We start from the raw sequence: 15239 nt of genomic DNA, 5'->3' as shown, positions 1-15239 counted from the left end.
TCACCGTCATCGTTTCTGACACCATCTTCCTTGTATTCTTCCTCTCTGCTCTTCTTGTCCTCCTTCACATTAACCCATCTACACATCCACAGGTTTAGTAATACCCAAAGGTAATTTATATGCATTGAGTTAAATAATGCATGCAGACCTCCACTGAGTAAACAACAAAGTTATAAAATGCTTAAGCTGCTTTGGAAATGAAGCATTTTAATTTGCTGCTTTGGGAATTGAACTGGTAATTTAGCTATAATGGCATTGAGAAGGAATACATAGTTGGTAGAGTTTACATAAATTGTTTGCTGCTTTACCAGGATACTAAAGGGGCTCATAGAAGCTGTTAATATGCACGTTTGAATGGAAGCATGATTTTAATTGTACTTCTTCACAAATATCTCCCGTCGCCACTCACCTGAGCTGTGTGTTTTGCTATGTGGTGACTCCAGACTGGGATCTGCTTGGTTCAGTTTGTTAATCTCCTTTTCCACTTCACAGACACTTTCGCATGTAAGCACACACACACACACACACAAAAAACACACACTTCATAATCTAGGGAGACAGACCGGAGTGCCAGTGTTTGAGGAATCAGCAAAACTGTGGTCCTTCTAAGTGGGGAAATAAAGAGGGGGCACAGGGTTTACCGCACCGTAAATGCCAATCAACTAATGTGTTCTGGCCAGCAAGGTTGTTGCCATGGAGATGTGTTGGTTAGTCAGCACCCACACACACTCACACATACTTTTTTTTTTTAAACCAAGCTTTAAGTAGGAACCTGTAGTCACAGTCCATGTCGGTATTCATCATCTGCCCATGTGCGGGTGTGGGCTTTGTGGCCGTGACCTCGGGGGTCAAGCTTTGGTTTGGAGCAGTGCTGTTTGGGCCGCAGGAGCTGTCAGGTTTGGAACAGTATGTTCCCCACAGCCAAATGGGTCAGGACCGCCGGGTCTCAGTCAGTGAGCCGGAAAAATACTCACACACAAGCATCACACACATAATTTCCCAGTAGACCCAATAGGAAGGGAGGGAAGTGCTTGTTTTGATCTCAGAAGGGAAGAACAATCAAGGGCCTTAGTGTTACAGTAGGATGGTTTCACACTAGGGACCCGGGCCAGATCTGAGTTTGGGTTGACCCCAAAGTCCAGTTCATCTGATCAGTGTGAACACAAATACTGTACTCGTACCATACTGGGTTTTCCGTGCCGAGTCCGCTTGAAGATGCGGTCTCGGGCACAATTCATGTGTGCTCGAGTACGGACAATGTGAACGCACCCGTGCTCAAACAAGGAAGTGGACCGCTGTATGATGTAATTCTAAGCGGCTCCTGTCACTTCAAATACCGTTGTGTCCACGCAGCACTGGCCTTTGTCGTCGTCTTAGCTGAACGGTCGATGGACGAGGATAGCCAAGTGGTTAAGTCGTACGTCCCATGTGCTGAGGCTACGATCCTCGTTGCAGTGGCCGTGGGTTTGAATCGCCTCTTTGCTGCATGTTGTCCCCTTCCTCCCCTCCCGGCACTTCCTGTATCTTTTCATCTGTCCTATCTAATAGAGGCAAAAAGACCCCAAAAAATATCTTTATTAAAATGACAGCAGGCTAAGAGAGTAACTACTCTAAAGTTTAAAGGGACTATTGTGACACAGAATTGACCCACAATAAGTTGCAACTCAAATTATGAAGAGAAGAATTCTCCACTTCCAATAATCAAATATGACTTAAGGTCAGATATGAATGTTCACTGTAGAGCTCTCCTCATCGATTGCTCCCAGTAGACGGATAATGTAGGTAGTGGTTAGATGGTGTAGAGAAGTAGCCACTTGTTCCTATAATTGATTGATTAATGTTAAGTGCCTCTTTTGTTTGTTTGAATGCTACAGGTGCAAACGCTTGCTTACGGAGAATACTGTGGGTGTAAATGTGGGTGTTTTGTCCACAAAACAGATCAGATTACTAAAGAAGTGTAAAGAAAAAAGTCAATGTATTAAAAGAAGGATCATTTCAGGTGTAATTAACTTCTTCATAGGTACAGAAATACAAGTGTGTGGGTCTCTATCATATTCCCTCCAACTCTCTCTCTTTCTTTTAGTCTTTCTCTCCTCCTGTCTCATGAGTTTCCAATCTTTCATCACCCCCCCCCCCCCCCCCCCCCCCCCCCCCCTCTGTTATCTGTGTTGGCAGGAGGTTTGAAACTGTAAATGAGATTACATGGAGGTGTTCCAAACTGTGACATCTGGCCCCTCTGGCCTGTCTTTAGCTCTAAAAGACAATCTGACACACGCATGCTGCACATTATGCTCCAGAAGATAATGCCAGATTACAGATAACTTGCTGAAAGGGGAAACAGACGCATGTGTATGCTTTCTGTTATTGGTCAAACAAAACATTTATTTGATAAACTGATGTTTAAATAGAACATGTGAAATATGCTGTGCACTCTCACAAAACGTTGTCTCATTGAGTGCACTGTTCCGTAAAGCTGTTACTTCAGTGGAATACATTTTTAATTGTACTTTGAATTTCAAACATTGCTGTTCGGGGGGATTGTGCAGCACATTGCAGGAAGGAAAAAAACGATTATAGATTCACAGTTAGCATCTTTGTTCGTCACTGTTGTTTATTGCTGAGACGTAATTAGCAGCTACATCGACTCTACTGCTGCTTTATTAAATTATTATCCGGAGGGACTAATTGTGCTCGTGGCTGGTGAAAACTTTTAACCCTCTATGACTCAGAGAGCATAGTAACTACTGTAATTAAGCCACAGCAGCCGGCCTGCTATTCAAAGTCACAGATGAACAGAAAGCCGAGGAGAATGAGGAGCATCTTTCCTCAAGCTCCCAAATCAAGTCACATCTCATCTGTGTGTGTGCAAAATCACCTTTATCTCTATTTTGCCTTTAATTTCCTGTTTGACTGCTGCAGTTCACCATCTGATGCTAGTTACGCCTCCGCCCTTTAAAAACCTGGAATTATCTTGATCTTGATGTTGCAGATGGAGCCCCGCTGAGCGAGCTGTCATGGCCTTCATCCCTGGCGGTGGTGGCTGTCTCCTTCTCCGGCCTCTTCACCTTCGTCTTCCTCATGCTGGCCTGCCTCTGCTGCAAGAAGGGAGACATGGGCTTCAAGGTGAGCTCACTCCTGCCCCCTGCTGGAAGTGGTGAGAGGTGAACATATTGAGCATGCACAGTGTATGACACAGGAGGGAGGGGAACTGAGTCAGTGTTACTTCTGAAACCAGCAGAAAAGGACTAGTTTCATTTCTGTAAATTTAAAATGTGCATTGCCAGCAATGCAACACAACATAGGCACATGACAAAAATAATTTAAGAGACCACACTTAGTGTTCATAAACTGCTGTTTAACTTCTGTTCACTGAATTACAGATATTAATGGTTCAAATAAGTCGGGCTGTAGATGATATTAATTCCTGAAAAGTTCAGTAATGCCCTGATTTTTGTCTACATGCATCCTTAAGTCTGCATTCATTTCCACCACTTAAAATGATATTCTTGTTATTATATATTATTACCCTGTCACACACACATTTGTACACTGATGGCAGAGGTTGCTATAAGCAAAGAGCCATGCCCCCATCAGTGCTGATCTCATCATTCACACACATTTTTTTATTACTTTCTTGCAGGTTTTAAATCTAAATGTTATCACATTAAATCAATAATTTAACTCATCCTGCCACATTTACTCATTTTAGGGTTAGGGTTAGATTAACCGCAAAATGAAGGAATAGAAAGTAAAGATAGAGGATGACAGAAAAACGGGTCAAAGTTTAAAAAACACAAAAACAAAGCAATACTTAAAAAAAGGAAAAAGAAAAGGTAAGAGAGGAGGGCGTTCCGTCTGTTCTCTCTCAGTTTGAATTCATTTATTTACATTTTACTAATCCCCTTGACCCATTTCCTTTCCTTTCCAGTTTCTTATGAGCTCCTTGTCTGTCTTTCTCAACCTGTAAAGTGATTATTTACATTTCTTTAATTTCTTCAACTACTAACTAAGCATTGCAGATGCTGATTTAACATCCACCAGCTCTTCCTGCGATTTGCTTTAATGGAGCAGTGGTATCATTGTATACCAACATATATCCCTGATTGGAGGATTCCTCAAATAATATTGGCTGGCTGTAACCAGTTTCATTAAGATAATCTCTCTAAGGAGAAGTTAGCATCACCATTGTATTCACGATTCAGCATTGATCTACCCAGCTCCAAACTTTGCATTTACTGTAAATGTTCAAGACTTTTGCTGAGAACTTTTACCTCATTATATGCAAGTGCTGCAGCCGAAAACCCCTTACCCAGCCTGGCACACATTGTCTTTGTGTCGCCTTTAGCTGCCAGCATGACTCAGCCCTGCTGTGTCAAACATCAGCGCTGAACTGAAGCGGCTGATGAGGGCGACCACAGCCTGACACAGGCAGGGGGCATATGACGAGCGAGCTAGCGAGAGAGAGCGAGAGAGAGAGAGAGAGAGAGAGAGATAGGGAGGGGAAGCTCTAGAGTCGCTGTGCTTTCTTCTCCCTGTCGCTACTAGCTCCCCATTGTTGAACAGCTACTCATTCTGTGGCGTTAGCATCAAAACATGGTTTCATGTTTGTCATGCTTCTTAATGTCTCTAATTCTTCAAGCTGCAGGATGGATAAATAACAGCCCCGACTGAACAGCAAAGACTTCTGTTAAGATTACTTATGCAAATTTGAATCCACAATATTCCTCGCCCCCATAATTCCTTGCATGAATCATGGGGGAACAGAATAATGTGCATAGAGTTAAATGAAAACCATGTTTGGCTTTTTTTGTTGATGATCAGAGAGCCACAGAAAGCAGAGGAGGGGGGGGGGAGCGGAGCAGATTGTTTTCTTATCTATGTATGTGGTGAGAGTGGGGTCTGTGCTTCAGCATTCATACTGAACAGCGTGTGGTAGGTATAGAGGCTGCAGGAATAACAGTGTCGCTAATGAGCACAGCAAAGAAAGGCACCATTATCAACTTTTTGACTTTTCTTATTCGATGCCCACATCTCTTTCCAAAGCAAGATCTCTTCTGCCTTATTACTTGAATCTGTACTGTTAAAACATGTTGGAACAGTGCAAGGCAAGGTATGTGTCTCGTTCTGATTGGCCGGCTTTTTACTGTGACGACAAATAGGACGATAGTTGACTTATTTTTACATATTAAACCGTGGCTCTGCCTGAAGCCTGATTGACATATCGATATGAAACTATTGATTTCTGCAGAGATATTGAAAATATAGTAAAGCTGCCCTTGAAGCTGTTAGACTCAATGTCTAATGAAGGGGACACGTATGCAGGGAAGAGTTGTGCTAAACACACCTACTATACTGTTCTAGCATATATGTTATTGTAACTTGACTCACCTTTAAATACAGCATTTTTGAGACCCTGCATATTACTAACTCCCTCTAAAATCATTGGATAAATACAGCAGAGCTTGAGTCTATGAGCTCTCAACATTAAGAAGAGTTAGAAGTTTATAACTCTTTTTAATGTTATGAATAAGTTGAACAAAATAACAGGTGGAGACTGAAGAGCTCTAACGATGAGCCTGATGTTACTTAAACCTGAAAGGTGGGGGTCATTCTCTATATAACAGTAGCTGTGCCCTAATTACAGAGAAGACATGTAGGTATGATGGTAAGTGCATTTTAAACGTCAAACTTTGAAGTGATCAGATCCTCATCTTTGGCAGCAAACATCACAGATTGGTTTCACAGTTTCCCACTCTTTCCCCGCGCCTCTTTGGCACCAGCTCGTCACTCAACAGCTCACTTGTAAGGTGTGCATTGGTGTGGGACCGCAAAAACCGCACCGCTGCGCCGTCCAAAAAGCTTCATTATTCCCCCCCATCTCCGTGCTCTTACTGGAGCGCGGAGTGCAAGGCCGGGTATTAAGTGCTTTCTAAACTGAAGGCTCTCTGGGGAGCTATGCAACGCTGACTCACAGCCAGGTGCTCGCTTTCACACTCGGCTCTGAGGAGAGTGGCAGATGGTTCTGCTGAATGAGAAGCACACTTGCACACATTCCTATATACACACACTAGTGTTTAAGGACACGTGTAAATACACACAAACACACAAACAAAAAGCCATTCAGATATTTCATATAAATCCAGCCTCTTGTGCACTTTCCTCCCTTCTTTCTTTTCCTCCTAGTTTCTCCTCACTTTGTCCTCCTCTCTTTACCTCTATCGTTGCTGAAAGTGGAAGATAGGCTTGTTATGGTAAACAGTCCTTTAACCAGCGGAGAAATGGATGGATGGAAGGCTGCATGATTCGGCCCTTGTGACTGTAGCCTGATGCAGCATTGTGAGCATATAGCCACATTCTTCCAAATTGCTAACAAGATCGATGTGAATTGCTGAGGGATGCTACTTCATGTGAAGAGAGCACATGAAGATAAGACCGGGCTCTGATTTATGGTTCTGCTACATTAAATAAAAACACAGGGGACGAACTGATTTAAGAGATGGTGTTATTCAGTAAGTGGACGCAGTGCTTTTGAGATTGTGATCGCTTAAAAAACATGTGAGGAACTTCCCTGTTTGTGTGGAATTTGGCGCCCCCCTGTGGACAAAAGTCTCTGAATCTCTTGGCTGATCTTGTCCTGTACACGTTAAAGTAGTGTATTCTGACGAAAAATCACTTCCTGCTATTTTTGAACTTTCAAATGTGTCACTCATTGTAGTTATTATTGAAGTTATCTTCACTGTTTTTACAGTGTGCTGTAAATCGTCTTCTCTGACACCTACCCTGTGGCAGTGGTTACAAGCATTAAAAAACAGCAATATAGAAATAGTCAGTCGTGTTGCTGATGTTCTTGTTTGCTTTTGTAGGTCTTAAAAAGGCATCACTAATTATTTCAGCCGGTTTTATAACCTTTTAGAAACTCCTCACAGGGGCTTTAAGTTCCTATTCACCACATGCCTTTTAGTTGGAATAAACCTTTGCAAATGACTTACTGCATTATATTTTACTGGTTATTTTATGTTGCAACAAAGATTATCTATTACTGGTTTATTGTCATTATTATCATTGTACAGAGTGTTAGGACCATAAACTGTATGAAAGTGTCAATTGCATCAACCTGGTTTCTGAAGAGGCGTTATGAAGCCCCACATTGACAGTCCCCATGTTTTAAAGTCTGTCTCAAACTAACTTTAGAACAATCTAGTAAAAGGCAAAGAGGGGGAGTTGAGGCAGGCCTTAAGCCTCCTGGCAAGCAGCTATAACAACTCCACCTGTCAGTCATCTGAGCCACGCCCCTAATTATGCAACCGCATTTTAGGCTTAAATAAATCAAAACAGATGAATTATTTATTCACCCCTTGTACAGTGTGAACCTCTAAGGAAGTGATCAAGAGAGACCACATTTGTTTCATGAACCAGGCTGTAAACGTGTTTATTTCTGCTGTAAAAAAAATAATAGCTGTTTTAATATGGAAGCTCATGAGGATTCCTAGGCAATTGAAACCAGCCTCAAGTGGACACTTGAGGAACTGCAGTAGTTTACACTTTCACATTTTTCATCACTGGAGGTTGGGGCTTGAGTTAGACTTGCTGTCGTTCATAAGAGACAGTTGGGACTCTAATATGAGATTGAAATCCTGTGTGTCATAATTGTATGCTTTTTCTGTTAAATACTGACGATAATTTAGAAGAATGTATTTTTTTTCATTGCATAGATAAACGTGTTTTTTGTGTTTTATGTTTTACGAGATTATGAAGGGGTACTGTTAGAAAAAAAAGCATCTAGTGGGAAGGAATTTAATGTTATTGAAACAAATCTTTGTGAATCATTTGAAGCTCTGTTCTATAAAACAATCTTAATATATCAACTACATGTGAGTGTGTAACAGTCTGTAGTGCTGACATGAGGACAATCTGTGGCGTGCTGCAATTTTAGTTCAAATCCTGTTGTTTTTTTTTAGGTGTAGAGTACAGCCACACGTGTGCTATTAATAGTGTGTTTCTGCTGACACGTCTTCCAGGAATAAAGGGAATAGATTCTGAAAAATCTTTCCCGAAGGTACTGCCATCTCATGCAACATAATTCACTCCTACTTCCAGCCCAGAGTGAGTAAAGCTTTAGACAAATATCTCAAGGACTAAAAGGAAAACACATAAATATACAATTATGCCATAAAAAATGGAATATGTAGGAGTCTCTTATATTGGCTAATTGTGTTGTTTACTCATAGAAATCTTGACTCAGCCTGACAACACTATGCTTATCTACCTTGTGATCTGCCTCATGCTGCAGATTATGCAATTTGTCTAATGCAATGTTAATATCCTTGTTTCCTTTGGCTGTGTATCTTCCACTGCTCTGCTGTTTTTATACTAGCATTTATGCACAGAAAGTTGACCCCTTTCTTGGTTTTTAAAAGCAAAATAATATCTATTTTGGAAAGTGACGACTGATCAAAATAGGAGCCAACATGTGGAGGAGATGAAGGAGAAAGCAAGTTTTCTCTCAAACAATCAAATATGTCTGCTTCCTACTGTTTTGTTTGATGCATTTATGTACGTATAAGTGTTACAACATTTTTATACATACAGGGGTTTGGAGAGGCTGGGTGCTACAGGGAACACTACAAAGATTAGGGTGCAAGGACACTGCAGTGGAGCAACGACGGATGGGTGCAGAAAGAAGGGTAGCAAGGAGACAGAGCAGAGGATGTGGTGATGTGATAGGGTCACTGTTTTCCGCTCCCTCTTCTCCTCCTCCATATCACTAGGAGGGGCGAGGGGGTTTAAGTGACTAGAGTTTTTGTTCTGCCCAGCTGAGGATAGTTACAACTTTTCTTGTTCTTATTTGAAAGTAGTTTAGAAAGTAAACCACATTGACTTTCTACAATGCAATGCAGAAGACGGATCATCAGCAGTCTAGGATTTTGAATCAGCACCTTGGTGTAGGAGAAAACATTCCACAGAAAGTTCTGGTAAAAAGATGATCAGCCATCACAGAGAATAACAGCTCTTTGGTGCATTTGTCCAACATTCAGCTTTAATGAATCATCATTGTTCAATTAAAAAAAAACCTTAAAGGTGCACTATGTAGTTTTGGTAGAGAAATATGGAATTTTGAGAAATGTACATATTGTGTGGTATATGTTCATAACTATATACTCAAACTGTCCTCAGAGGAAAATTTGGCCCCTGGAACACTGAAGATAAAATGCTACGCGAGAAGTTGTGGTGGGGGGGCCGCAACAGGGAAACCGTAAATCTCTCGGTAGCTTTGTATCTCCAAACAGTGTTCAAGGGACACATTGTTTCTTTTGAAATTGTTTTGTGTATTTAGTTCAGAAAATATAGTATGGAATTGTTTAACTTCTCCAACTTCAAAAATTTCACTACCAAATCTACATAATTCATCTTTAATTTTTTATTTTTTTGTTGCAAAAGTCACAGACAAATTCAAAATAATCAGAGCAGTGTTTGACTCTGATGCTCCGTTCTCTTTTCTGCTCAGCAGTGTGTCCTTTATCCCTCATTTGCTGATACTGTGAATACGTACAATAACATGTAGCATTGATAGTAAGACAAGAACTGTCATCATAGTGTTGGCCCTTTATATGTCATGTCCTGCCTCCTTAAACCTCCCCTCTTCTGACCGACAGTGAAAGTGTCCTGCTGTGAGGTGCATGTGTGAACAGGCAACTTAGGAAGATTTCAGGGACAGCCTAAAGTTTTCTTGGAATTTTCTGGAGTGCATGTGTAAAAAAAAAAAGGCTATAGTGTGTATTGGGGGGAAGAAAGAAAAGAAAGAAAGTCTTTGTGTATAAGCTCTGAACACATGCATTAGTGTGTTTCCCCCTACAGCGCCTTTGCAGTCACCCACACAATACACCCACACAATGTACATGACTTATGTATACGGCTAGGTGGGCGTGCCTCGCCACATTTGAGTGCCTTCACAGTTGCACCATTGTCTCTCACTATTGCAGAGTAGGATGGTTTGGAGGGAGCGGATGACTAATCCCAGCATGTTTCTTTGCACCAGGAGTTTGAAAACACCGAGGGAGAGGAGTACCAGGCAGATCTCTCCGCCCTGGCCTCGCCTTCCTCCCAGAATGGCCCCGAGGTCTACATCCTTCCCCTCACTGAGGTCTCCCTGCCTGTCTCCAAACAGCCTGGCAGATCCAGTAAGGAACCACACAACACCATCATATTAATTATAGAAACACCTCCAAGTTAAACGGTCTTGAACTTTTAATGACCTGTTTTCAGTTGTTTCATGGTGGGTTTTTTATTTTTTTTCATTTCTTCTTTTTTTCTACTCCACCCTATTTTCTCTCTTCTTCTTTCTTTGCTCTGTTTCATATCTCAAGAGTGAATTCCTGCCAATGCTAAGGTTGTCCATCTCTGGGGGCATAGCACAAGTGGATTATGAAATACTGTAGTTATTGGCTCAAAAAGCATGCAAAATTTTTGAACCTCCGTTGGAACAGATGTGGCCTCTTCGATCTTGCCTTACACGTCCTTTTTCTTGGTTCCCACACTCATGAGAGACAGACATCTGTCCATTGTGTAATGTATTTAGGATTGGCCTACTGCAGTGCTGCGATGTATACTGTGTGTGAAAACTGCAGCCCACTGCAGAGGAAGGAATCCGACCTAACCCTAGTGTTTATTACTACATGTACATACTTTAGGGGCTCTGTGAGTGTTCCACAATACAATCTCAATCCCTAAAAAAAAAAATGGATGGCTGTGATCTTGGGGCCCTCAGATGGCCCTGCATTAAAATCTGACAAAATATGCAGCAGACATCTCTGCATGGGCTCATGGACGCAGCTGCCTTCTCTGGTTCTGAGCTTATTTAAAATGGACTGAGGCGAGGTGGAAAACTATCCTGATTTTTTTTCCCAGACGCCCCTTTCTCTGTGCTCAAGAGGAGAGGGACCATTTGGCTTGTTTTCAGTGCGTATGGTTCAAAAGCCAGCATCTGTTAAGGTTGTGAGGGTGCATTAGTGCACATGAAATAGGTAACCTGCTGATTTGTAAAGGCACCAATAATTTGGAAGCATATAAACAGGTTTTGTAGCAATATATTCTGCCAAACAGACAAATTAGGCATTGCTTATTTCGGCAAGACGATGCCAAACCACATTCTTGAGGTATGAGAACAGCATGGCTTCATTCTTTGCTGGAATCAAATTTAGAATGGGCACATCATTTACCAAAAACAATGACATTTCTCAGATTCCACATTTACCTGTAGGAACCATGGTTGTATACTGCTTTAATTCGTCATAAACTCAGATTAATTATCTTTAGAAAATAAGCCTTTTATCTTGAGTTAATAAAATAAGACTGTTTCCTTTTATGACTTATGATGCACCTACAGAGATTAGAGTATCATGTTGTATAGCTTCCATTGATGGACTTGGGCTGAAAATAGAAGAACAAGCTGTAACCATACTGATCAGTGCAACAAACTATGATTCAATCACTGTTCTGTGACGAGTGCTCCCTGAGAATCATGACAACAGCCTTGAAGGCTGAAATCAAATGTACAAACCAAACACTCATTTCCAAATTCTTAAGAATGATCTTTTACTCCTAGAAAATCAACTATGTATCCCTTTCCGTTCTGGTAATCTTCTGAAATCTGCCTTCTTTCTACTGAAACGACGCTACTATAGCAGTTTATCACATGACAAAAAGATTCATCTTGAGATATCAAAATATCTATCTGAACACCTTGAAGTACGGTAATTGCATTAAAAAGGTAAATACACAGCTGTGCTTGGCTTCTGTATGAACCTCATATGACACTATTTTTACTGAATCTTACATAATCCAACCTCAGTACTTCAGCACACGCTCGAAACATATTGCTTAATTTGTTTTCTACATCCATGATCCTTCCCTAGCAATGTCACAGCCTGTTTTTTCTCTCTTCAGGTCATTCTACCTCAAACATAGCCTTTTAAAAAATGTCTTTTGTACTTGTATGTAGTGTTTGTGTGGAACTCAGTGTGAGCCGTTTCCTGGGTGCTCTCTCTGCCTCTCCCTGCATGACTCACTGGCTGTCTGCGCAGCGCTGTGCTCAGCCAGAAGGGAGGCGAGTTTGGGGCTCAGCATCCTAGTATGCAAGCTTCAGCGAATGATTGGACGCGGCATCCTCAGGGCTGTCAGCCAATCGCTATCCTCCCCTCTGTCCTCCGTAGCTACGGCTGTGTGATTGGTCCAGGTGTTGCAGGGCGAGGAAGGGGTACATGGTGAAAGGCGATCGTGGAAGAGGAAGGATGTCTGGGTTTTTTTTTTCTCAGAGTCAGAGAGAGAATTGTACCTCATTCTTGTTTTTTTAATGCAAATAAAACATGCTATATTGTTACATTAACTTCTTCATGTAGATTTGTTTATTTTGCATACTTAATGAGTACGTTTTTGCAGCCTAGATAGAAAGAATTTGGAAGCCTTTGTATTGCACTGATTATCTGACAGATAAAAAATGCAACTATTGCAAAGTTTATGTCAGACAATGGCATATATTAAAAGCATTACATCAATACGCTTTAGGTCAAGGACTGAACAGGCCTCTCAATCCAAATTAGCATCATCACCACGTCATAAATCAGCCACCCTCACCCTCGCACGAGGAAAACAAGCGTAGTAATTGAACGTTGAACAGAAACACCAATGATAGAGTTAATACTCCACCCATGAATGGTGTGTTCTATACATGCGCAGCATCGATTAAACACCCGTATGAACACACGGCACAACGTTGCCATTCATCTGACAGTCGAGCTTTTCACTTGTTGCTCTAATCTTTTATTCAGGAGGTCATGTAAAGCTTTCATGCCCACCACAAGGGCGCCGTGCTTCAAAGTGAAGCGATTGTGTCCGCCGATCATTCCGCCGATCCCACAGTGTCAGTGTGAGCGTCCATTTTCTCTGGCAATGCCACGAGTGGGACGGGAATGCACACTCACACATTCCACATTTGGAATAATACCACTTCTTAATTTCACTCTGTTAGGGAGGGGTCGTGGATGGGGGGGGGGCGGGGGGTTTGTGGTGTGGAGAAGTGTGGGTCTGTTATCATCGTGACAACCTCTGTCCAAGTGTTCCAGAGGAGAGAATGGGCCTTGTGTGCGCCTGCAAATGGGTGTTTGCGTGCCTGTATGTGTGTGTGTGTGTGTGTGTGTGTTTGGTGCACTGGGTACCAGGAGACGCTGCGTGAGCGTGTGAGTGAGCGGCCAAGACAATGGCCCTGATTTAGGCCGGCTGGGCTGTGGGTGAGCATAAGGCCGAGCTGAAGCGTCCGTGGAACGCAACAGAGGAGGATGGGCATTATAGGCAGAATACAGTGAGGGGTCTGTGACAGAATGAGGAGAGGCAGGGGAAGGGTGGTGGCATGCACCAGGGCCTAAGAGTCAGGGAGGGCGGGGGGGGGGGGCTTGAGATAGGGTGTGTATGACAGAGGTCTTTTCTGCATCTGACAGAGCAGTGTTTGTTTCCTGTTTGGCTGAGGAATGTTGCTGTCCTGGGTGACAGGGGGGTATTATGTGCGCCTTATGTCACTACTGGGTGTCTTGAAGCTGCAACCAGAGCTGGCAAGTCAGACGGCACACTACCGACATGCGTGACGGTCACATCAGCCTTGATACAAGACCAAGAAACTCTCAGGGCAGTCTTCCTCCAAACTTCTGCCTGGAGTCGCTTTCAGATTGGTCCACCGACTCGGAGCTGTGAAAAACTTTCATAACTGAAGATTTCAATGTCTGCATAGGTACCCAGGATTTCAGTGTTTGCGCGACAGCTGGAGAGCTCTAGACAGGGACAGTTTGTGTTTGTGTGTCTCCCAGTTGGAGGATGAGCTCCGTGCAGACGGGGAGAGGCAGCGTGGCGAGCTTGTTCAGCTGTGCGAGGGCTCCGAGGGTTAAATCCTGCCGAGGCTCTCTCTCTCTTTCTCACACACACACACACGCACTGCGGCCGTGGGCTCTTTCTCTAACACACACAATGGGGCTAAGACGCCTGGGGTCGTGGCTGGGGCCACAGGCTCTCGGTTCTCACACTCTGAACCAGTACTTCATCTCTGCCGGGGACTCGGGCTCAGTCCCTGTCACGGCGCTCCGAGTGGCTGGCCGCTCCACTGCTCCACCGCCTCTCAGTTTACCATCAGCATCTCCAGTCTTGAAATATGAAGATCCATGGAGGTATTTGAATTTTGCAGAACAGTGGTGTGAATTTTTGTGTGATTGCTGTAAGCATTCCTAGACTTCCATTCGTGTTTTATTTTAGGTGAGAGGTTACATATTGGGTTTATTGGGTTCAGGACGTTTGCTTGCAAGGGTTTTCAATTTCATCTCTTTGTATCTGTCTGCCCCTTTTCAAAACCTTCTTCTTTTTTTTTTAAATTTAATACATCCAAAGTTTTTCTTTACAGAAGTGTCTGTTGTTTCTTTCATCTTAATCAATTCTTTCCAACTGTAACAGCCTCGTTTTCTCCGTCTAAAATTAATCTCATGTCTTTCTTCCCGTTTCTTTCCAGTCCAGCTGCTGAAATCATCAGACCTTGGCCGTCATAGTCTACTCTATCTTAAGGAGATTGGCCATGGCTGGTTTGGCAAGGTAAAACATGCTCTTTGTACCTTTTTAATGTATGGTCAATACTCTAATGAAACCACCTTTGTGCTGGTTTGTACTGGCTTTAACTCTTTTAATTGAATTGTCTTACTGTGCTGACTCCAATGTGCAATCTTCCTTTGTGTAGAATGCGGGTGTAATGTGATGATGATCTCATTCTAGCGAGGCAAATCTCTGGCACTTGTGTCACGGTGTTGATTCCATGGGCGATGAGTTAAAATTACAGACACAGTAAATTCCTCACAATTTTTTTTGTCCGCTGCAGGTTGCTGCTCAACATCTTATTTTTCCTTGAAATCTCAAAAAATTGTAACTGCATGTTGATGCTCCTTGTCATTATGTATTTAAATACCTGCGTTTGCTTCAACGTTTGGATTCTGCTCTCCCTCCTGTGTGTACTTCACAGGTTTTGCTGGGCGAGGTCAATGCGGGTCTCAGCACCACCCAGGTGGTGGTAAAGGAGCTGAAGGCCAGTGCCAGTGTGCAGGATCAGATGCAGTTCCTGGAGGAGGTGCAGCCATACCGGTCAGTTTCTTTTTTTCTGAAACATCTGCGATCACGAGGCACAGTTCCTTAATCCATAAGATCACACCCCATAGCAA

At 42.6% G+C, this 15239-nt stretch overlaps 1 protein-coding gene across 2 annotated transcripts in view; it reads left to right on the top strand.

Moving 5' to 3' along the window:
* aatka (apoptosis-associated tyrosine kinase a) overlaps positions 1 to 15239 on the top strand; it is a 39710-nt gene that overhangs the window by 13935 nt on the left and 10536 nt on the right. The window contains exons 2-5 of one of the 2 annotated variants that reach the window (XM_061026758.1): positions 2990 to 3123; positions 10037 to 10178; positions 14543 to 14622; positions 15044 to 15162. In XM_061026758.1, coding sequence (XP_060882741.1) covers positions 2990 to 3123; positions 10037 to 10178; positions 14543 to 14622; positions 15044 to 15162 — 475 coding nt within the window. Of the gene's footprint in view, positions 1 to 2989; positions 3124 to 10036; positions 10179 to 13557; positions 14208 to 14542; positions 14623 to 15043; positions 15163 to 15239 lie in introns of those variants that run through there. The other variant, XM_061026759.1, reaches the window with a different exon arrangement.

Source organism: Labrus mixtus, chromosome 20 (assembly GCF_963584025.1).
Source record: "Labrus mixtus chromosome 20, fLabMix1.1, whole genome shotgun sequence".
Lineage (NCBI taxonomy): Eukaryota > Metazoa > Chordata > Actinopteri > Labriformes > Labridae > Labrus > Labrus mixtus.
The sequence above is the reverse complement of the archived record's forward strand: the minus strand, read 5'-3'. Positions and strand labels throughout refer to the sequence as shown.